Consider the following 22593-nt stretch of genomic DNA (forward strand, 5'->3'; position numbering starts at 1 on the left):
TATTGGCCTCTGGGGGCGCCTGGGTGGCTCAGTCGGTTGAGCGTCCGACTTCGGCTCAGGTCATGATCTCGCGGTTCATGGGTTCGAGCCCCGCGTCGGGCTCTGTGCTCACAACTCCGAGCCTGGAGCCTGCTTCGGATTCTGCGTCTCCCTCTCTGTCTGCTCCTTGCCTACTCACACTCTGTCTCTCAGTAAACATTAAAAAAAAGAACACCAGCCTCTGCTGCACAGTTCTTTTTCTGCACCTCATGGCCATCTCCATGGCAGCTCTACACAGGGAAGGACTGATTTGAGAGGCCTTGAACCCTAGAGCATTTGGATGATGGAAAGCAAGGAGAGAGTGTGAAATGACACTGGAAGCCAACTTCATTTCCTCCACACGGCCTCTACTAATACTGAAAAGACAAACAACCCAGTTACAAATTGGGCGAAGGATCTGAATAGACATTTCTCCAGAGAAGAGACACAGATGGCCAATAAGCCCGTGAAAAGATGCTCAACATCATTAGCCATCAGGGAAATGCATATCACAACCACAACGAGAGGCCACTCCACGCCCACCAGAATGGCTCTAATCAAAAAGATGGACAATGGCAAGGGTTGGGGAGAATGTGGAGAATTTACACTGCCGGTGGGAATATCAAATGGTGCAGCCACGTTGGAAAAGATTAGCAGCCCCTGGAGAGATTAAACGTGGTGTTACCATACGACTCCGCAATCCCGCTCCTCGGCGTATACCCAAGGGAGACGAAAATATGCCCATATCCACACCAAACCCCGCAAAGTCAGATGCTCAACTGACTGAGCCACCCCAGGTGCCCCCACTCAGCACTAGTTGAGATCTGAGATCTGGTAGAGTCAGTGTCACACCCTATGCCAATACAAGGAAGTGCCATCCAAGAAATGTGTTCAGTAAGTGGCACGGTCGGGATGTCGACTAGTCCACAAGGAGAAAAAACCAGCTTCGGTGCGCGCCTGGAGGCTGCCTGTGACAGAGGGTGCACCCTAGGTGCACCCAAGGCAGCCTGGAGATCTGATTCAGAGATAAACCGGTGGTCTAGATAACGTGCCTGAATTCATTAGTTGGGGGATTCTTGGTAGTCTCAAGATTATTCCCCAAGAAGGTCAACGCTGGGGTGGCCAGCATAAGGAAGCCGGTGCCCTCCACTGGTGATGACCCTGACCCTGAACCCTGGGCCTGTGGTCTATGGTGTAGGGAATCACAGACTTAACACCAGGGCCGAAAGAGGCTCGGAAGTAGCCCCCCCGCCCCCGCCTCGTTTTTAGATGAGGAAACCGGGGGGTGAGGTGGGGTAGAGTGAGTGTGCCCAAATTCTGGGAGAAATGGAGCCCATTTCTCAGTATTTCTCAGCTTGTGCTAGAGAATGCCTCCCAGTGGTGTCCAGGCTGGACTGGGCCGGCTGGTGGTGACTACTGCAGAGTAGCTTTGCATTATGAGCCAGGGTGCCAAGGAACCGCAGTCCCAGAAGCACGAGGGTGGTTTTGGGTTTGTGGGCCGAAAAGTTGGGGAGACTCAGATCTTCCTGGTGTTGAGTCCTATAATAAAGGCCCCTGGTCAATCTGATTGTCCTTTCTGTGCCTGTCATGTTGCATCTCTAGACCGTTTCTATTTTTTCCCTCCATTTCCTCCCTCCCTCCCCCCATCTTACGCCCTCTCTCTAGACCCATCCTACGAATTCGCCCTCCGTCCCCACTGCATTCATTAGTACGTTCACATTCGCCCATTGAACAAGAGTTTGTCAGGTGCTTACTGATGTGCCAGACCCAGCGCTGGGCACTGGGGACACAGGATGTCCATGGATGACCATGGGCCTGGTCCTCAACGAGCTGACAGCCCAGTAAGGAAAAGAGAGAGTAATACTCTCACACACCCACTGTGTGCGTGGCACACTCACAAAATCACAACTGCGGTAAGTTGTACTTGCACAAGTATGTACAAGTACTACGTGAGTCTCCAGTAGGGGGCTCTGCCTTTATGGGGGGGCTTCCCTGGGGAAGCAGCGGTTGAGCTAAAGGCTGAAGTTGGAGGAAGAGGTAACCAGGCAGAGAAGGAAAGAGTGTCCCGGGCAGGGGCTCAGCAAAGGCTCCAAGGCTGGAAGGACTGTGGCACATGAAAAAAGAGAAAGAAGGGTCGCTGTGGGGGAGCTGCACACGAGGGTGAGGCGGGCACGGGAGTCCTCCAAAGCCATGTTAGGATTCTGGACTTCATTCTCAGAGCAGTGGGAGCCCACGAAGCATTCAGGGGAATGACGTGATCGGATCACGGCACTCTGGCTGCTGAGTGGAGGCCAGACGGATGGCGCCATGGGCACGTGGGTGCCGCGGTCCAGGTGGTGGCAGCTTGGAGTGGTGGCAGAGGAGCTGGTGGCCTGGTGGTCGTGGTGGGTGTTTGGGGAAGTGGCTACAATCGAGCCACAGTTAAGAGGCGTTCGTCTGCAGGACTTGGTGACGGACTGACCAGTGTCTGGGGAGGTGAGTGCTGAGCATGACACCCAGATTTCTTTCTGGATCCGGCAGCTTCCTGTTGAACCTTAATGACTAGGGGGTGGGGGAGACGGAGGTGCAGACCCTGTAACACCATCCAGGGCTTTTTCCAGAGACAGCTGCCCCCAGATGGCACCTGGGGCATCTCGGGACAAGTAGCTTTCATGTTATCATGGCGCTCGCTGTTCACACTCTAGTGTCATGGTTGAAAATTCTCACTACATTACTTTGGCTCCAAACCTACTTGTTCCTGAACAATACTTTCTGCTGCTTTGAGCAACAGCTGGCCTCTAAAAATGGTGGATGGGACCTAGACCTCGAATACTTGAATTCTCGTAGTGGTTTCCAAAGCCGGACGGACTCAAGATAATCCACTGGGGTCCAAGGGGAATACATTAGCACCTCCATGGCGGTATAATTTTTAAATGTCTCTGTCCTTAAATGTATCGTGTGTAAAATACATTAGTACGATAGCACGGGCATATATTTTTAAATGGATAAAGTCAACATATTGGCCTTCAGCTGTTCTTTTTCCAGTGGCGAACATATATCAAAAATGTTTAGAGGCCACTGCCTACAGTAGGTGATATAAATGAATCAGCTGCATTGGCCTTAGCTCCTGGCTTCGGCCATGTTTCCCGGCCTCCTCCACGGCTGCTCACCTCCACCAAGGCGGTGACTTCCGGCTCCTTGACTTTGCCCCCTTACCGTCCAAGCTCCTTGGTGATGGAGGCACCAGGGAGAGCATGGTCTGGGCAATACCTGGAACTTTAGATCCCCAGCATTCCTGGTGCCATCACCCAGTGGTCTGAGCTCTGGCCAGGCACATCCTACCTTCTCTTTGCCTCCAGTCATAAAACCACAGTCTCAGAAAAAGACATGAAATGAGTTTAGGCCAGTGGTTCCCAAACCTGGACACGTCACAATCACATGGGAGATTTTTTAAACCACCCAGTAGTCCCTCAGCTTCTCCTCAGAGAATGTGATTCATAGGTCTCTGGTGGGATCCAAGCGTTTGTTATTTTAAAGCATCCCTTGGGGATTCGGAGGCACAGCCAGGTTTGGGAACCAGCAGTCTAGGCCAGCTTCTCGTCCTGCCCTTGGAGGGAAGACGGAGGCTCTGGGAAGTACAGAGGGCATTCAGGGAGACCGCCAGACCGGCTGAGATCCAGGCATAATTCCAGAAATACCAACTTTTGCCTCGTCTGATGACATACTTTCCATCATCTTTAAGACTCTAATGAGTTAGTAAAATACTTGTTAGACAATATGAGTTGAATGAATGAAATTCACCAAAAGATGGAATTAAGCCAGCACACCCTCGAAGACTCTCCCCCTGGAGTGATGGTGGAGAGCTCAGAAATAAATGGCACCCTTTGACATCCGTCTCCCATAGTGTCCTCTTTCCCCAGGGTATCAACTGTCCTAAGCAGAAAGGACGTGTCCCGCCTAAGACTCTTGTGATGCTCTTTTTCTTCCAGAGCCTTGGGCAGGCTTTCTGGCCCAGGGCACGATGCTACCTCCCTATGTCCAACTACACAAGCAAAAACCCTAGGAGTCATTCTTGATCCTTCTTTGTCTCCGCCATATCCAACCCGTTGCTCAAGATTTTGCCTGCTAAAAAGCCTCAAATCTGTCAACATATCTGCTTCTATTCCATTGCCCTAGCCAAAGCTACCAGCATTTCTCCCGGCAGTGACGTTAAGACCCTCCTGCCTCCTCTGCCTCCCCTCGCCTTACTGCTAATCTGTTTCCCACGCTTCAGCCAGAGTTCACGTTTTCAAACTCATACCTTTCAGTGGCTTCTCATTTAGAACGAAGATCAGTTTCCTTCACGTGGCCTGCAGGCCCGGCTGGTGCAAACCCTGCCTGCCCACCCAGCTTTCTTTCATGCTATTCTCCTCTCTTCCACCCTTGCCCTGACGCAGCCGCATGGCTGCTCTTTCAGTTCCTTGAGTACTCCTTGAATATTCCATTCACGCGAGTTGTTTGTGTAAGCCCACAGTTTGGTGACTTAAAAGAACACTTGATTTGCTCATGATTCTGGAGTCTGGCAGTCTAGGCTGGCGTCTGCTGGCCGATTCCTGTGCCCCTCATAGCATTGGTGGGCTCGTTCACGCGTGGGTGGTCAGTCAGTGGATGGACCAGAGGAGCCTGGTTCAGCTAAAGCTCCGGGCACGCGAGTGAGCCCAGGCTGGACCCCCTTCGCCCCCATGGTCTTTCATTCCCAGCTTCTTCACAGCATGGTGGACTCAGAATCCCAAGAGGGGGACAGTAAAACTTGCAAACCCTCCCAAGGCCTGGCCTTGGAGAGTGCAAAAGCTTCTACCGCATTCTACTCACCACTGCAGGTCTGAAGACGAGCCCAGATCCAAGAGGAGGGAAAGTCGATCCAACTCGTTGATGGAAGGAGCAAAAAATCCACATTGCAAGGGAGCGTGGGAGAGATTGTTGCAGCCATCTTGAACCCAGACTTTCCCCCCCACGAGGCCACTGCATCTGTGCTGGCTGCCCCCGGGCTTGGGCTCTCGTCCAGTTAGCGTGCTTCTTTAGCCAGGTTAGCTCAGTCTAGGCTTTCTGATTTCACCTTACCTGCCCCACGTCAGGGATGCTTTCTCTAAGCCTAAGGGCCTGTCCCTTTGTTGGATGCCGGTTTTTCCAGCACTGTGTTGCTTTCCTTCATTGGAATTGGCTCCGCTTCTGAGAAGGCACATCTGCCTGTGATTATTTAATTAATGTGTTTCCCTTTTAAGATCATCAACTTCGTGAGAGCAAGGACTTGTCCCTCGACACTCTCCATGACATTCCCATGCTGGAAAGTAGGCTCTGAGTGGAATTTTCTGGATGAATAACTATGAATTAATTAATATGTGTTATTGGGGTCAGCACGTCTCCTGCTGGCCACCACTTCCCAGGCAGAGGGTCACCAAGAGCCTTGCTACGGCTTCTACCCCACCAGGACTTGTCCCAGAGCTTGGACTGTGCTATCTTCCTGGCCCATTCCAGCCCATCTGGAGGGCCTACCTCCTCCTCTGGGGAGGACCTCCGGGCCTGGAGTGCTATTCCAGGATGGTCGTTTCCTCTCTTCTTCCTCCCTGGCATCGCAGATGTGCCAATCAGTCTTTCATCCCCACCTACTTATTCATTTCCCTTGGTATAATGTCCCCCAGTCTCCATAGAACCTCGCCATTTGGGCCGACAAACGGTAACGGAAGGAAGGATAACTTCCTCGGGAGCAGCTGTACTTGAGACGCCTGTAGCTAAGTGCTCATGTCTGGCGGAAGGATGAATCGATCACTCCGTTTATGGAGCTACCTTCTTGCTTTCATAGCTCTCAGGTAGAGTAGGAAACTGCGTGAGCATCAGTCCCCTGGATCAGCCCTCAGCAGCTGCCTTAGTTAACCTGTTGCTTTGTTTCTAAGGTATTCAGTCTACCCTCGTGAATGGCTTCACTTCTACCGTCTACACTCAGTCATTTGACCAGGGACAGACTTCACGTCACCCTGTCAACACTTAGGGCCAGCTCATGAGCTCTGCTGTGACCACTCCTGCCAACTTGGAGAAGAGCCTCCCAAGACTTGAGAATCACTTGACCCACTGGCTCCTTCCGTTCCCCTTGCATCGCACTGGCGATGGCTTTGTGCGGCAGGAGGCTGACCTTGGCACCCCTAACAATGACACCCCTGACCCTGAGGGTATCGTTGGTGCCACGTTCGGGTCCACTGAGTTTCCTCAGGCCATGGATGCACACCCCGTCCCCCTCACTCACCCCACCCACAGAGGCACTGGCCAGACATCTTGAGGAGGTGCAAGCTGTGGCTGAGGAAATTTGGAGGATCCATGACCCTGGATTGGTGGGGTCAGAGCTGCAGGTGCCCACCGAGTAAGGGCTGGCCTGTTGGTGTGGCTTGGGGTTAGGTTGTGGTTCTGGGTCCCCCACTTACTGGCTATGGATTGTAAACAACTTAATCAACCTCTTGGACCCTCAGTTTCCTCATCTGTGAGGATTTCATGAGGTACTTGGTGTTGGTGCCTGGTTATAAGGATTTGGCTGGTCCTACATTTTGGAGCAGGCTTAGCGAAGACACTCACCTCTGTGAGTGGAGGGTCTGCGGAAGTGGAGGATGGAAGAAGGATAAAGCAGAGAGGAGGCTAGGGCTGCTCCTCAAGGCCCAAAGGACTGGGCTCAGTTTGCCTCCCACACCTACTGGGTGTTTGTGTGTCTGTCTTCTTTTTCTTTTCTGTTTTTTCCTTCCTCTCCCTTCTTCTTCTTCTTCTTCTTCTTCTTCTTCTTCTTCTTCTTCTTCTTCCTCTTCTTCTTCTTTCTCTCTTCCTCCCTCCCTTCCTTCCTTCCTTCCTTCCTTCCTTCCTCTCTTTATTTCTTCCCTAACTTTAAATTACCTCCTCTGCCCGGTATCTCCAGAGTAGTTTGCAGCCTGTGTGTTTCAGTGCTGTCATTTGCTGTCTCATACAAGATCTGCTGTTGCTAGTTGCTCGTGCTTACGACCCTAAATCCAGTCTGAGTCACTAGAGGTGACAGACTGAGGTGTAGACCAAGGCCAGGCTGGCACAGGATGGTAACAGGAATGTGTTCCAGGCAGAAGAGGTCTGTGATGATGTTACAGGCATCCGGGCCAGTGCTGACACTGGTCATTCACTCCAGGTTTGCTGGGCCCAGGAGAGGGCTGTCTGTACCATCAAGATGCTAAACAGTCCGAGAACCCTTTGCCTCTCCCCAGACCATACAGGAAAACCTAAGTGGTTCTGAGTTGGTGTCCACGAGTATGCCAACTGGTATCCACATGGCAGAGTCTAGGAGAGGAAGCCACGGTCCCTGCTGCACACGACAGATGTGCTGTGCGGCCTGCCTCCCAGCTGGCACACCATCTCCCACTCTTGTTTAAGAGGCTTGGGGTCTGACCTGGACCCTCTGCTCTGTCAACCCACTCCTAGCAAGGGACGTCTGAAACAACTTTCCCTAGGGACAACCTGAAACAATTGGAACGATCCCGATCTTGGTCTATCCTGACCTTGGTCTGGACTGCTTACAGAAGACTGGCACCAAGTTGGTCTGCCTGTGGGTTCTGTTCCCACCTGGAACCTCCGTTCTTGTTACCGGGTTTCTGGCTTTTTCTGAGGCCCCTCGTACACCTGCACACGTTATCCCTACTCCGGAACTGGTTTTCACACAACTCTGCTTTGGATTGCATTATTTCTCCTTAGCTTCCCAAACTGGAATCTACCCCTTGAATCTTCTTTTCCCATCTCTCTGGGGAATTACTTCTCTATCTATCTGTTTATTTTTGTCACCGCTTTGTTGAGATCCTCACATACCATTATGATTCACTCATTTAAAGTGCACAACTCCAAGGCGCCTGGGTGGCTCATTCGATTGAGCACCCAGCTCTTGGTTTCAGCTCAAGTCATGATCTCACAGTTCGTGAGATCCAACCCCGCGTTGGGCTCTGCACTAACAGCGTGGCACCTGCTTGGGATTCTCTCTCTCCCTCTCTCTCTCTGCCCTTTCTCTGCTCATGCTCTCTCTCTCTCCCAAAATAAATGAACAAACATGAAAAAAATTTAAAAATTAAGTGCACGACTCAATGGTTTTTAGTATATTCAAGGAGTTGTTCAGTGATATCAGCACATTTTTTTTAATCACCGTAAAAGGAAACCCCATCCCCACTCTACCTTCCCCCAACCCCACCCCTAGTCCTAGGCAACCCTTAATTTTCTTTCTGTCTGTATGGGTTTTCTTATACTGAACATTTCACATAAACGCAATCATAGAGTACGCTGTCCTTTATGACTGGCCTCTTTCCCTTAGCATAATGTTTTCAAGGTTCATCCATAGTGTAGCACTTACTTGTTTTTGTCGCTCAATAATATTCCATTGTATGGATATGCCATCTTTTGTTAATCCTTTTATCAGTTGGTGAATATTTGCCTAGTCGTAGGTTATGAAAATTTGCCCTTACGTTTACTTCTAAGAGGTCTACAGTTTTAGCTCTTACGTTTATGTCTTGGGTCCATTTCAGGTTACTTTTTGCATATGTTGTGATGTGGTGGTCCAGATTCATTCTCTGGCATGTTGTCCCAGCACAACTTATTGAAAAGACTATCTCCCCCCGTTGGATTGTCTTGGCACCCTTGTTGAAAGTCAGTCAGTTGTAGAGGTGAGGGTTTATTTCTAGACTCTCAGTTCTATCCTGTCGTCTTTCCTTATTCTTCCACCGCACTGTCTTGATTATAGCAGCTTTGTGGTAAGTTGAAATCAGAGGTGGAAGTCCTCCAGCTTTGCTCTTTTCAAGGTTTTTTGGAGTCTCTTGTATTTCTACATGTATTTTAGGATTAGTTTGCTAATTTCTGCAAAGAAGCCATCTGGGGTTTGGATGAGGATTGTGTTGTCTTTAAATCGATTTGGAAAGTGTTGCCGTCTTAACAACATGGGGCCTTCCAATCCATGAATATGGGATGTCTTTCCATTCATTCCCTGAATCTTGACACTGAACAATGCCACACACCTGTGCCACTCTGTATCTTTGCCTATTGCCCACCCCAGAAATTCAGCTTGTTTTACCTGGTAAGGTCTCTTGCCCCCATTCCCTACAGGCATTGGCCGTATTTGCCTCCTTGACGTGGCTTCCTTCCACTGTCAGCAGCTGCCATGACGACGCAGGGGGAACCTAATGGTCAGGTCCCCAAATCAAGCTCCTCTGGACCACTCACTGTCTACCAAACCCTTAGCTTACAGTCTCCTCCTTGAAGGTGAGGATTCATGGTTATGGGCAGAATTTTCCATCTGTATCATTTCCCTATGGTGCAGCCAGAGTTGCGAAATAGAAACAGAAGACCACACACGCATGGATCTTGCCACCGAATTCAATCAATGAAGATCCAGGGACGGTGTACAAACCTGCAGGAGGGTCCCAGTATCCTCCAGAAGGGGGTCTGGGAAAGTAAAGGTAGAGGGGCTTGAAGTATCCCAGGTTGGGGTGAGCATATACATTGTCTGTGCTGACTGGGTCAGCTCACCAGCACACTCTCCCCACCAGTACCGGGACGTTTATTTCCACAAAGTAGTCCTTCCTGAGAATCAGGAGTGCTTTGTTTTGCCTGCCTGGGACTGGGAGAAGTTGGACAGTTCAGCTTTTCCATACAAGCAGGGCCTTTTGGGCCTGGATGCCTGCCATGCCCATGCAGAGAATGGCAGGTGTCACTTCCTTGGGCTTTTGTATCCGTCAAAGGCAACTACCGTATCAGCCTTCCACCCGCATGTTCCAATTCCAGCAATAACAAGGGATGCCCGCCCGTGATACCATTGGGGCAAATGCTTCCAGAAGGCTGGGCATCTGTGCTCTTAGGACTCCATCACAGAGCATATTAACGATGCGTAAGTAGCCTGTTGTGCCCTTGGTGCTGATATGAATAAATATGGTTTGCTTTTCAGTTTGAATTTTCTGTTCTAGGTCTGCAAGGCCCGACTTCAGCCAGGTGGCAAAGAAAACCTCCATGGGTGCCAACTGTGCACTACGAAGAGCTTAAGAAAATCCATGTGTCGCCAGGAGCCACCTGACTAAGGCTCTGGGCCTTAGTTACCCAGAGCTCTATTTTAATATCCTAAACTATTTTCTCTATAAGAGTCTCCCAAGCCTTCTTTTACACCTGTTTTAGTTAGGTTAGTCTACATTGCAGTAACAGACCAACCTTAAGATACATTGAAATGTACTTCTCACCCATGCTGCGTCCCCTGACCGTTGCCTTTGGGCCTTGGGGAGGGGCAGTGGCCTCTAGGGATTTCCCTGTCAGGCTGATCAAGTCCTCCCTCCTCCAGGTATGGCTCTGTGGGGGCAGCATGGAGGTCCTGCCTTGCTCGCGGGTGGCCCACATTGAGCGCAAGAAGAAACCCTACAACAGCAACATCGGTTTCTACACCAAGAGGAATGCTCTCCGGGTTGCTGAGGTCTGGATGGATGATTACAAGTCTCACGTGTACATAGCGTGGAACCTGCCACTGGAGGTAGGGCCCCAGCAGCCCTTCCCCATCACCCTGGACCAGTGATCCTGTCAGACAGGTCACTGATGGTGTCTCCTCAGAAAGATGCTTACACGTGCAAAATTGTAAGAGCATTTTGAAGGGGTTCACAGATCTCCAGGTGTCGGAAACCCTGCTTTACGTGGGGCCCGGCACAATGGAACTCTCGAAATCCAGTTACAAAGAGTAGAAGGGTCTTATTGAATTAATCCCAGCCATACTGTAGTCATCCGGATGCCCTGCTCCTGAACGTCCATGGTGTTCTGGAAGCTTCTTAACCAATGACGCCATGATTTGCCCTCACTTTGCGCCCTCCCACGGAGCTCCACCTGCCCCATGACATACACCCCTACCAGTTTACATGGCTCTTCAAGTCTCCTCCATATTCTTTCCAGAATACAGCCTAAGAAAACTCCCGTGTTGCCAAAGCCTGACAGGAGTATTGTGTGATGGCTGTGCCTTGATTTGGTTGGAATCCCTGCTCTGCCGCTTACCAGCTATGCAGTCTGGAACAAATCCATTTACTGCCTCCGTCCCTGAGGCTCCTCGCCTAGAAAATCCTTCCGAAGGTGACTGGGGGAACTGAATCTAAAGTACGCACTTAAGTAAGAAGTACTAAAGTACCCCCATCTAAGTACTAGAGTACTCCGTTTAAGTACAGAGTACCAAAATCATCAATCTAGGTGCATGTCAATGCACTTAGATCCACAGCACAACCCACCATAGTTGGGTTTATCTCTTCAGTCAGAGTACCTGTAGGTGTCTCAGCCATGCCCTGAGAGAGTCGCCTAGAATTGTTCCCTCTGAGGACCGGCAGATTTCAGGTTTCAGGAGGCGGGAGCCCAGAGCAGCAGCATATGTGCAGGATTTCTAGATAAAGAGGGTAAAAGTAAAGAATTTGTATCCTGTTGTTACAGCTATTGAAATAATGTTCCCAAGCATTGAAGCTCTTTTGGCCATAATAGCACTTTGTAGCTGTTAAACCAGAAGTGATTTGACATGTGGTTATTTATGTAAAGATAGGTACCACTTGCTGAGCCCTGGCTATGTCCCTGGCACTCAGGAAGTATGATCAAAGGAGTCCCCTTAAACCTACTCCCTAAGCAGTATCTCATTTAGCGCCTCTGTTAACGACCTCATGACAGAAGAACTTTCTGCCTCAGTGTCCTTGCCTATAAAGCAGGGATTATTGACATTCGTCTCCTGGGGCTCTTGTGAAGATAAAAACAAGGCTCAGAGTATAGCAACTGTGAAGGGCTCAATACATGCTAGCTTGATATGGACCTATTATGACGTCCATTTTACAGGTGAGTAGACTGAAACTCTGGGAGGTGACGTGTGACTTGCGTAAGGTCCTCCGTGTAGCACATGGCAGGGCAGGGCTGTGAACTCACATCCTTACTCGACTCTCCCCACAGCCCTGTGAAATCAGTGCAATCAGTATTATTATTCCCGTTTGTGAATTTACAGTGGCAGTGTGACTTAGGGTCATAAGCGCTCAAGGCGGCTGGCCGTCTTCCGACGCACATTTAGGGGGGCTTTCCTTTAACACCACCAGTTGGCTGTTGAAAGGAGGAATCTTAACGAAATAATATGAACTCTCCCCGGACCCCAAGCTGCCGCCTGGCTGCCCGCCATTGTGGAGACAGCGTCCTGTCCCTCCTGGTTTGCGGCCATCTTGCGGCAGAGCCTGTGGAGTCCTATTTCAGCTAGTTTATTTTCCCTTGTCAGCATGTAATGAACCCATTACAGGTTCATTTCTGTAAAAGCAGAGTGAATTATTCATTAGAACATCATTACAAGCTTTGCAATGGAAAATTATTTTCACTTCGGTGTATAATGAACTTCACAAAGGGCCAGCAAAGGGGGGAATCACACGTGTATAGGGAAGAAAGACAGGAGGTGGTTATAGGCATTTATTTTCCTGTCTTAATCAAATAATTCCTCTAATAACTGGCTCCGAGAGTCACTGAGGAAACGAGGGAAGATGCTGGGAACATAGGTTGTCAACATCAGTGCGTCCTAGGATCCCTTTTGTGTGGTGATGATAAGGACGGCTCCTTTGGGGGGCCACGTGCTGCACTCAGGGGACCGTAGTCTAGCCTGGGGCTCTGGGACCAAATGAGTCCCCTTAAACCTACTTCCCAAGCGAGCATGCAGGACATCAGGTTTCTCTCTGATGGCTCTCCTCAAAAGCCACCCGCCTTCTTCTCCGGCCAGAGCTCCCCAGTCACTAATGCCCCCTGCTTCTCTCTACTTTCAGAATCCAGGAATAGACATCGGCGATGTCTCCGAAAGAAGAGCCTTGAGGAAAAGTTTAAAGTGTAAGAATTTCCAGTGGTACCTGGACCACGTTTACCCAGAAATGAGAAGATACAATAACACCATTGCATATGGGGAGGTAATTAAGACCACACGTGCCCTCAGCTTGGATGGCTGTGCAGTAGACTGGGGATTGCTCTGATGGGGGAAAATAGAGGACAGATCCATTCATTCACTCATTCATTCATTCATTGAGTGTTTTTCGGAGGTACAGACCTGGCAGCAAGGCTCTCACCAGCTGGTGGGGGGACACATGTAATAAATGTTACAATGGGGGGACCCGAGGCTCTGGTAACCCGTTCTGTCTGGGGCGTAGAGTGCATGATCCGTTCTATTTGGGACATTTTGACTTTGAGGTCCCCTGGGACCCGTAAGAGGGACGTTGAGCAGGAAGTTGGAGATAAAGACAGGCAGTGACTGGAGCTGTCCACTGCTCAGGGCTGGCGGCCAGAACCCCTTGCCACCAACAAAAGGACAGACGCTCTTAGATCTTCTGTGATGAGACAACATCAACTCTCTAAACACTGAAATAGATAGACTTTTCTCTTATTACAAAGGCCATTAGTATGCATTTCAGAAAAATTTGAAAATACTAATAAGGGGCAGCGAACACGTACAAGAGCTTTTGATGCACCAGGCACTGTTCTAAGTGCTTTTCACCTGTGAACTCATTTTACCCTCCCTTTATGAGTATTATGTCCATGTTGTTGATAAGGAAGCTGAAGCTGAGACTTGGACGAATTCAATAATTACCGAAGGTCTCAGGCTGTAAGTCATGAAGCCGGCCTTGCACACAGGCATTCTGACTTCGTAGGTGATACTACATTTTGATGTGTGGTCTTTGTGTGTGTGTCCGTGTGTGCATTTTTTTACTAAAAATATACACACATGTATATTTTTATAAACACATCTGTATCTATGTATTGCTGCAGCCATGGTGTCCACGTGTGTAATAATTTGAAATCATAGCATACAAGGAATATCTGTGTCATTTCTGCAGCCTTAGTAATGACTGTGCCTGATACCACCTTTGTGTGCCGTGTTTTGCTCGATAATACAGACGTTTATGTTATTTCTGTTTTTTTCAATATCGTAAGCCCTACCGCTGAGAACATGCTGTGTGTAAGCCTTTTTACTTCCTTCCGTTGTGTGTTCGGATGAGGCACAGAGTGAGGCCAGGGCGCAGGGCGCCAGATGCACCAGACCCAGTGGTGACACCCCCACTAGCTCCAGTATTCGGGCTGCTTCCCCGAGCTGCTTGCGGCTGAAGCTAAGGCTCTCTGTGACTTACAGTGTTTCCTTTTTCTGTAACTGTGTATTCTCCCCGCTTCATGCCCGATGCCTTTTATGGGAAGTAAATAAGGGCCAGATTAAACCGTCAGGGTGTGGCCGAGGTGTCCCTCTGGAGCCGGAATCTGGACTGGGAAGCATGTGTCTTGCAGGCACAGTCCATATCGTGATTGGGGGCGCATGAAGACTGAATCACTGCACGGGGCTATCGGGAAGGTGAAACGAGCCGGGATACGTTGAGTTTTTAGACCAGTAGCTGGCACTCAGCACTGACTATTCACAGGTCCGAACTGCCTTATCTTTTCTTCTTCAAAACAAAAGTGTGGTCTGGGGGTTTAGGGTTATCAGAGTAAGGTCAAATAAAAGGAGGCATCGAAAAACAACAGGCTGTAAACGGATGATTCGTAAGACAATTGGGTGAATTGCCTCGTTCTTTGGAGAAGAAAACAATTGAGATCCTCACCTTGCGGCTCACCACATCCTGAAGTGTATTTCAGATGAACTTTAGCGTTAAATGAAAGAAAAGAAATGATAATAGGACCATACGGAAATGCGTGTGCAGCTGGTCTCTGAAAGGGCCAGAGCTTCCTAAGAATGAAAGCCTTGGAAGAAAATGCAAAAGTAAAGGATAATGGATCCGAGCTTATAAATATTAAAATAATCTATACATCAACTGAATAGAGAAACAGTATGCCAAACCAGAAGAATAGTATAGATGAATGGACGATGCAAATAATATATAATGAGCTCCACAAACTGAATTACATCTTAATAATTAATTTAAATAAGAAAATAAAACACCCCCAAAGAAAAATAAAGTATAGGAGAAAACACACATGGTTGAAAAACATGGACGTTTTTCACTGATTTCGTCATCGAAGACATTAAAATACATTGAGGTAGCTTTGTGCTTCTGCCAAATAAACAAAGGTTCATTTTTGGAATTACATGTGGGCATTCTGCCAGTAAGATCTTGGTTATATGAAAAATCACAGATCCTCTGGTGAGGGTGTAAATTGTAACAAGCTTTTTAAATAGCAGTTTGAACCACATGTATCAAAAGGCTTACTGATAGTCGCACTCTCATTTCTACCCTTATCCTAAGCAAATACTTTGAAATGAGCACAAAGATTTGAGAGTAATTGTTCATCTCCGTGACTTTTTTTTTTATCAAAAAATTTGACTCTAACTTGAAGGTTAGTTAAATATACCATATTAATCGTTTGAAATATTTGCAGCCATTTCGAAAGGTATGTACAAAAGTTTAATGACTTGAGAGAAATGTTGATAGTCTAATTCTTAAGAGGAAAAGGTCAGGATTATAAAATTGGATTAGCTCCTTACTATTTTAGATTGAAAGCAAGTGAGAAAATAGCATGGGGAAATGGAGACACGGGTTGTAGTTACCTCTGGGTGGAGAGACAGGCAGCTTTTGTGAGGGTACTTTGTCACGTGTTCCCAATTATTGCTAATGTTTATACGATAATACCATAATGAGGAGGAAAATAGTATTAAAAAAATAAGGAATAAAAACGGGAAAATGAAAGACGATGGCCAGGACCCAGTTCCACAGGCTGTGCACTGAACAGCTCCAGGGCCTGTCATGCACATGAAGTACGATGTAAATGATGTCTCTGGAGCTGAACAGTGGGGTGGCCATGGAGTCAACGTAGAAATCATAGTCTGGTTTTGGGGAAAGGGGAGGCTTTTGTTTTTGCAAATCTCTCTATCTCTTTTAAGTAAGAAATTCAGTGCATACACTCTATAGGAAATATAAAGATGAAACAAAAGTTATTCCAAATCCCAATTCCCAGATATGATCAGTGATAACATTTTAGGGCATTTGCTTTTATTACTCCTTCTCGGCTTCCTGAGCTCAACATATGCTAAAATATATTTCATATGGACTATAACATTAAATGAAAGAAGTCAAACTAATCAGATTCAGTTTGGTAACAAAATCTACCATTATTTAGACAACTCTATTTCTAACACTCCCTCCTACTGTTTCTTTTCACCACACCAGGCCCCCGAGCAACAGGAAAAAGAAGAAGGCAGAGTGAATATCGTACTATATTTGCAATTTATGTCCTCCGGTTTTCATGTACAATGCTGTTTGAGAGTCTTTCCCCAGGCCAGCGAATATCTCTGGGTTTAATGCTCCTTGCTCCTTCCCAATTTTTAGCGGGCTTGTTTCTTGGCTTTAAAAAAACGTCCTCGTCGCGTGAATTATCTGTGTCTCGTTGTTAATTGCATTATGGTAACCTGTAACATTCTGTTAAGTTTTTACTTAACTTCTCGTTAGTTCAGGGGCGCCTGGGTGGCTTGGTCGGTTAAGCATCTGACTTCGGCTCAGGTGACGATCTCACAGCTCCTGAGTTCGAGCCCCGCGTCAGGCTCTGTGCTGGCAGCTCGGAGCCCGGAGCCTGCTTCCGATTCTGTGTCTCCCTCTCTCTGCCCCTCCCTGCTCATGCTCTGTCTCTGTCTCTCTCTCTCAAAAATAAATAAAAGATTTAAAAAAAATTCTCGTTAGTTCACAGGCAGTGTAATGTTAGTTTCAGGTGTGCAGCGTAGTGATTCGACCTGGTTATATTACACTCCACTTGACCCTTCATGTTGGAGACTCAGGGATGAATTTTTTTCTTTTTTTTCAAAAAACGTTAGAAGCTGTGCAGTTCCTGGATCATGGGGTGGTTCTAGTTTTTGAACCTGTTGCTCATCACAACAAGTGCCCTTCTTAATCCCCATCCCCCTCCACCCCCCCATCCCCCTCCCCTCTGGTAAGCATCACTTTGTTCTCTATAGTGAAGAGTCTGTTTCTTGGTTGCCTGTCTCTCTTTTTCCCTGTGTTTTTTTGTTTCTTAGACTCCACATGTGAGTGAAATCATATGATGTGTGTCTTTTTCAGACTGATTTCACTTAGCTTAATACTCTCTAGCTCCATCCACATTGTTGCAAATGGCAAGATTTCATTCTTTTTTACGGCTGAATAATAGTCCATTGTGTGTTTTTACCACACCTTCTTTATCCATTCATCACTCGATGGACATTTGGGCTCTTTCCATAATACGGCTGTTGCAGATAGTGCTGCCGTAAACATCAGAGTGCAGGTACCCCCTTTAAATTAACATTTTTGCATTCTTTGTACCTAGTAGTGCAAAGATGCTCAGCCTCACTCATCATCACGGAAATGCAATGAGATAGCAACTCACACCTGTCAGAATGGCCTAAAATCAACAACACAAGACACAACAGATGTTTGAGGATGCGGAGAAAGAGGAACCCTCTTGCACTGTTGGTGGGAATGCAAACTGGCGCAGCCGCTTCGGAAAACAGTATGGCGGTTCCTTAAAATTTAAAACGAGAACAACCCTACGATCCAGCAACTGCACTACCTCTAATGTTTTGTTTTGTTGTTAATTCGTCTCCGAGTCTCCAAAGTGAAGGGTCAGGGGGCATGTAACACAAGAACGTTAACACACTTTCTCCTTGACTGAGAAAGTTCATCAACTTCTCAGCCTTTGCTAATATTATCTGGGGTTTGGGGCACAAACATTCTTTTCCTTTATTTCCATTTTATACCTTTCAGAATAGCTTTACGGTTAAATTCATTTCAGTAACAAGATGTACGATTATTCAGGCAACTGTATTTTAACACTTAACTGCTAGTAGTCCTGTTTGCCACGCCCAGACCCCAGCATGGTGACAGAGGGAGACAGACACCTCTGAGCAGGTGTCAGCCCCAGTGTTTTTCATCCTGACCACAGCGATGGCGCCCAGGCCCACTTACAGAGTAAGCCACCTTCCCTTGCTTTTTAAATGTCTATTCACCTCTATTAGCTGGAATGCTTTAACGTGATTTTTTAAATTTTTTAATGTATTTTGAGAGAGACAGAGAGCGCAAGCAGGGGAGGGGAAGAGAGAGAGAACAAGAGAGAGAGAGAATTCCAAGCAGGTTCCGCACCGTCAGCGGGGAGCTCCGTGCGGGGCTTGAACTCATCAACTGAACCGTGAGACCATGACCTGAGCCAAAATCGAGTCGGACGCTCAACCAACTGAGCCACCCAGGCGCCCCTGCCTTAACATAATTTTTAAAGAAAGACACGTGCCCGCTTTATGTCCTGATTCTTCCATGTATGAGATACTGCTTTTCCACATGTAAAAGCAACTCAGTGAGCACAAAAACATTCACCGGGTCTTTGGTCAAAATTCTGTGGTTGGCTCATACTGCCCTCGTGGCCTGAAGTGCCTCTGCCCCTTGTTTGATTTTATTCATCTTTGTTATTCTCTTACCATTATTTATATGAAAGACCATGCACATACGGTATGCATAAAGCATACAGGTGCAGCATAATAATATACAGCAATATAATAATATACAGATGGAATGGAGACGTGTTTTCGTTGCTGTCCTGGCAAAAATTCAGTCTTGCACGAGCTCTTCCTGTGTCTGTCTCTCCAGACCATGGACTGTTTCAGGGCAAGGACTGTGTTGTTTATTTTTGCATTCATTGAACTTAGCACAGTCCCAGGCACGTATGAGGCCCTCCATAATATTTATTAAGTTACTGAATAATAGATTTCTTTGCATAAACATTAGAAACAAAATTGAAAAGCCTGGCATTCTGAAATCATTATAGGGAACAAATATGCCATAAAAACAATACCTTAATATATTAGGAGCGCTTCTAAATCTACAATAAAACCACCGGAGATCCCAATGGGGAAATAAGCAGATAATTCTTAAAAAGGGAAAGAATTGCTAAACTTGAAACTCTCCAATTTCCTATTAATTGTAAATTCATAAAAACAAGAATGTCTTTCCTCACCTCTCAAAACAATATTCTCTATCACCTGTAATTTTTATTTTATCCTTCTCTTAAAAGCTTCATTAGACTCCATTGGACACATTTTTATAATATTGCTCTTGTGTAGACATTAAAAAAAAAGACATAAGCAAAATACATTTGGTAGATGTTCTCACTTTCAACATCTTAATTCTTCTGAATTACTTTTTGACTCAGAAGTTTGTTTGGGGTTTTTTTCCACGTAATTTATCCTTTGCCTCATTGAAAGCATCGACAGTGAGCGTGTCCTCAAAGCATCTACAAAAGAACTAAAACACAGCACGGGGCTCCAAGGCGACTCAGCAGAGATCTCTTGCTTGGGACCTTTTGTGCAACATATCTGATTCATCACTTCTACCCCTCTGCATACATTTTTGGTAACTTGGGTTTAAAGCAATACCCCCGCCAATTTCTTTAGAATTTTTCTTCCAAGCAGCTTTCTTTTTTTTCCCTCCAGCTTTATTGAGATATAATTGACATATAAAGCTATATAAGCTTAAGGGGTCCAACATGTTAATTTGACACACTTACATATTATAAAGTGATTATTGCCATAGAGTTAGCTAACACCTCTGTTACATCCCCTAATTACCATCTCTTTTTTTGGTGATGAGAACATTTAAGATGATCTAATCGCTGGGTGATTTTCCAAGTATGTGATACAGTATTATTGGCTATGATTACCATGCTGTGCACTAGGTTCCCCAGCATCTAAGTTTGGATGTTTGTATACTTTGACCAACACAATATTTTTAAAGCATGAAACTCGGGACTGATAAGTATTTACATACCTTGTGGATGGGAATAGAAATTAGTCTGAAGCTCCTGGAAAGGATTTGGACGGCAGGTTTTAAGAACATTAAGGCAGCCCTACCTTCTGCTACCATAACCGCAGTTCTAGGATTATTTTCTTAATAAAACCTGAAGGGTGAACAAGCTTTACACAGTTGCTCATTATGGTCCAACTTGAACAAAACGAAATTGTCTCAGAATTAGGGAAAAAAATTAACCGAATTTGGGAAGGGATGGTGAGCGATTGTTACTTTCTTCTACAGTTTTCAAGATATCTCAGTAGGATGGGGTTATTTTTGTAATCTTTAAAACAAACAAAAAAAAGGCAGTGAAACTCTGCTCAGTTGCCTGAACCTAAACACAGTTTGGGAGCACAGAAGCCAAGTGCCCCTTGCCTCCCTTCTTGATTTGTCTCTGGTTAGTTTGGTTTCCATGGAGGAGACAGAGTGTAAGACCAACAATGTTTTCCCACCGGTTTGAGATTGCAACATGGCAGGTGGGATGGACACCAGTCTAGGTTCCAACAAATTCTTCCGTTTTCCCAAAGAGATGTGCGTAGCTAGGTTCAGGGCTTTTGTCTTGGGGACTTTGGTCCGTTCTGCCACAGATGCGTTCCAAACACCTAGCATGGTACCTGCCACCGTCTAGGCATCCAGTAAGTATTCTTTGAATATGTACATAAGTACAGAAATATATAAATAAATTGTTGCTCGGCGGCAGGGTTTTTGTTTGGTTTGGGGGATTACTGGTTTTAATGCCTCCATGCCAGCAGTGACTTCAGAAACTGACCCATGATTCCCGGGGTTATTAAAAGCAGTGTTGGTGTCGAGGCCCACTCTGGATAACCAGTGGGTAACTGGTGTTCCTATGTCCAGATGTTCCCTAGGCTTCTCTTCTGTGCTGGGGACGGGGGAGTTGTGTGTCAGCAGGGGCTAGGAGGTGTCGCAGGCAGAGCGCTCATGCCCACAGCATCCGTTGAAGGACTTTGTCTTTCTTGCCAAAAAGATCACCTCACAGAAAAGTCCGAACCAAGTCTTGGCGGAACAAGGGTTGGGCAGCGGAATTTCCACCAGATGAGCTCTGATGGATGATGTTTTGCCTATTCCTACAGCTTCGAAACAACAAGGCTAAAGACGTCTGCTTGGACCAGGGGCCACTGGAGAACCATACAGCAATACTGTACCCATGCCATGGCTGGGGACCCCAGGTAGGAGCCCATCTCTGACCAGGAGGAGTAAAATCACCAGCCTCCAGAGGATCTGTGGGGCGTCTGTTGTTCTCTACTTTGTAGCTGTTCTGTGTTCCGAGATTTTAAGGAGAAGGGCGGGGGGTGGGGTGCATTCTGGTTGTTCCTGCATAGCAGTTGGGAAAAGATTCATGAGTGTTTGCATCAGCACAGATATTAAGAGGATCAATGGGCACACTGCATACCGGATAGAGAATGTAAATACGTTTCAGAGTCATGTGCAATTAGGCAAGTATCTGCCACATGGGCATACGTTCTAATCATAACTATATATGCCCGCTTACGCGTACTTCAAAGAAATAACAGACTTCCTCATGAGAACATGCCTGACATGTTCATCCCGAAGGACCAGCTGGGTGGTAAGTGTGACCGGGTCTGTAAGTACAAAAGCTAAGTGCTAACTGGGGAAGAGAAACGTGCCGGTAGTAACATTTCAGAGAACACACGCCTTCTCCGGTTTCTCAGGAGAACACAGAATAACTCAAAAAGGGCAACACATTCGACCAACATTGTGAAAATAGAGCCTAGTCGATGAATTTCCCTTGGCAACTTTGTGCTAACCCAAGGTGTGTGTGCACATGTATGCATATGTGTGTGTTTACGTATGTATGTGTGTGCATGTGTGTGAATAAAGAGCTTGGCAGAAATTGTCTGAGATTTGGGAGAAAACGTACCCAAAAATGTCATTAGACTTGACATTCACAAAAGTTTAAGACATTTTTTCATGTCAACTAATAGGAATAAAAGGCAGGCTACAAACGGGGAAAAGATTTATGACGCGGTCCTCGTGGAGCACCAGACAGGTGATTCTGAGCCAGACTCAGTGATTCCCTCTCTCTGGATCTCAGTTTGCTCCTCTGTAATAGGAAGACACTGGACAAAATGCCCCGTCAGCTCCCTTGGTCCGTCTCTTGTTCCGTGAACCCAAAGACATTCAGTTGCCAATTCACATTCAGGAGTCGCGCACGCACGTTCAGGCAGGCATTCGTTATGGCTCATGGGTTTCCTCTGTTCCTGGCACTTTTGCTTCCCGTTAAGCCAATACCTGGAAGGAGAGGAATTGTGTTCTCTCTACCATCATGACAGGTAGTTCTTTCCCTTTTTTTAAGTGTACTTATTTATTTTGAGGGAGAGGGAGCAAGCGCGAGCAGGGGAGAGGGAGAGAGAGAATCCCAAGCAGGCTCTGAGCTGCCCAACGTGGAGCTCAATCCCATGAACCGTGAGATCAGAACCTGAGCTGAAATTGAGAGCCAGACATTTACCCGACTGAACCACGCGGGCTGCCCCATGGCAGGGAGTTCTGATAGTCCAGACCCTCAGCATCCCTTCAGTGTGTGACAGGTCCTCTGAAGGTAGATAATGGGTACTGCGAGCCAGATCGAATCCTGAGCCCTTTGCTTCTGGGGGGTAGACAGGCAGCATGGGGAAACTGAGGCACAGAGGAGCGAGTGCCTGTGAGCAAAGCAGACGAGAACCCACGCCCTCCAGCCTGACTAAAGTGCTCTACGTTCAAACCCAACGCATATACGTCAAGATGATTTACTTGGCTAAAAGCA

General features: G+C 47.0%; 1 protein-coding gene across 2 annotated transcripts in view; it reads left to right on the forward strand.

The window, feature by feature from the left end:
• Positions 1–22593, forward strand: part of GALNT17 (polypeptide N-acetylgalactosaminyltransferase 17) — a 444121-nt gene that overhangs the window by 394026 nt on the left and 27502 nt on the right. For both annotated transcript variants that reach the window (XM_060649143.3, XM_060649144.3), the window contains exons 7-9: positions 10340–10525; positions 12804–12941; positions 20903–20998. In XM_060649143.3, the coding sequence (XP_060505126.1) occupies positions 10340–10525; positions 12804–12941; positions 20903–20998 (420 nt within the window). The remainder of the gene's footprint in view (positions 1–10339; positions 10526–12803; positions 12942–20902; positions 20999–22593) is intronic.

Source organism: Panthera onca, chromosome E3 (assembly GCF_046562875.1).
Source record: "Panthera onca isolate mPanOnc1 chromosome E3, mPanOnc1 haplotype 2, whole genome shotgun sequence".
Taxonomy (NCBI): Eukaryota; Metazoa; Chordata; class Mammalia; order Carnivora; family Felidae; genus Panthera; species Panthera onca.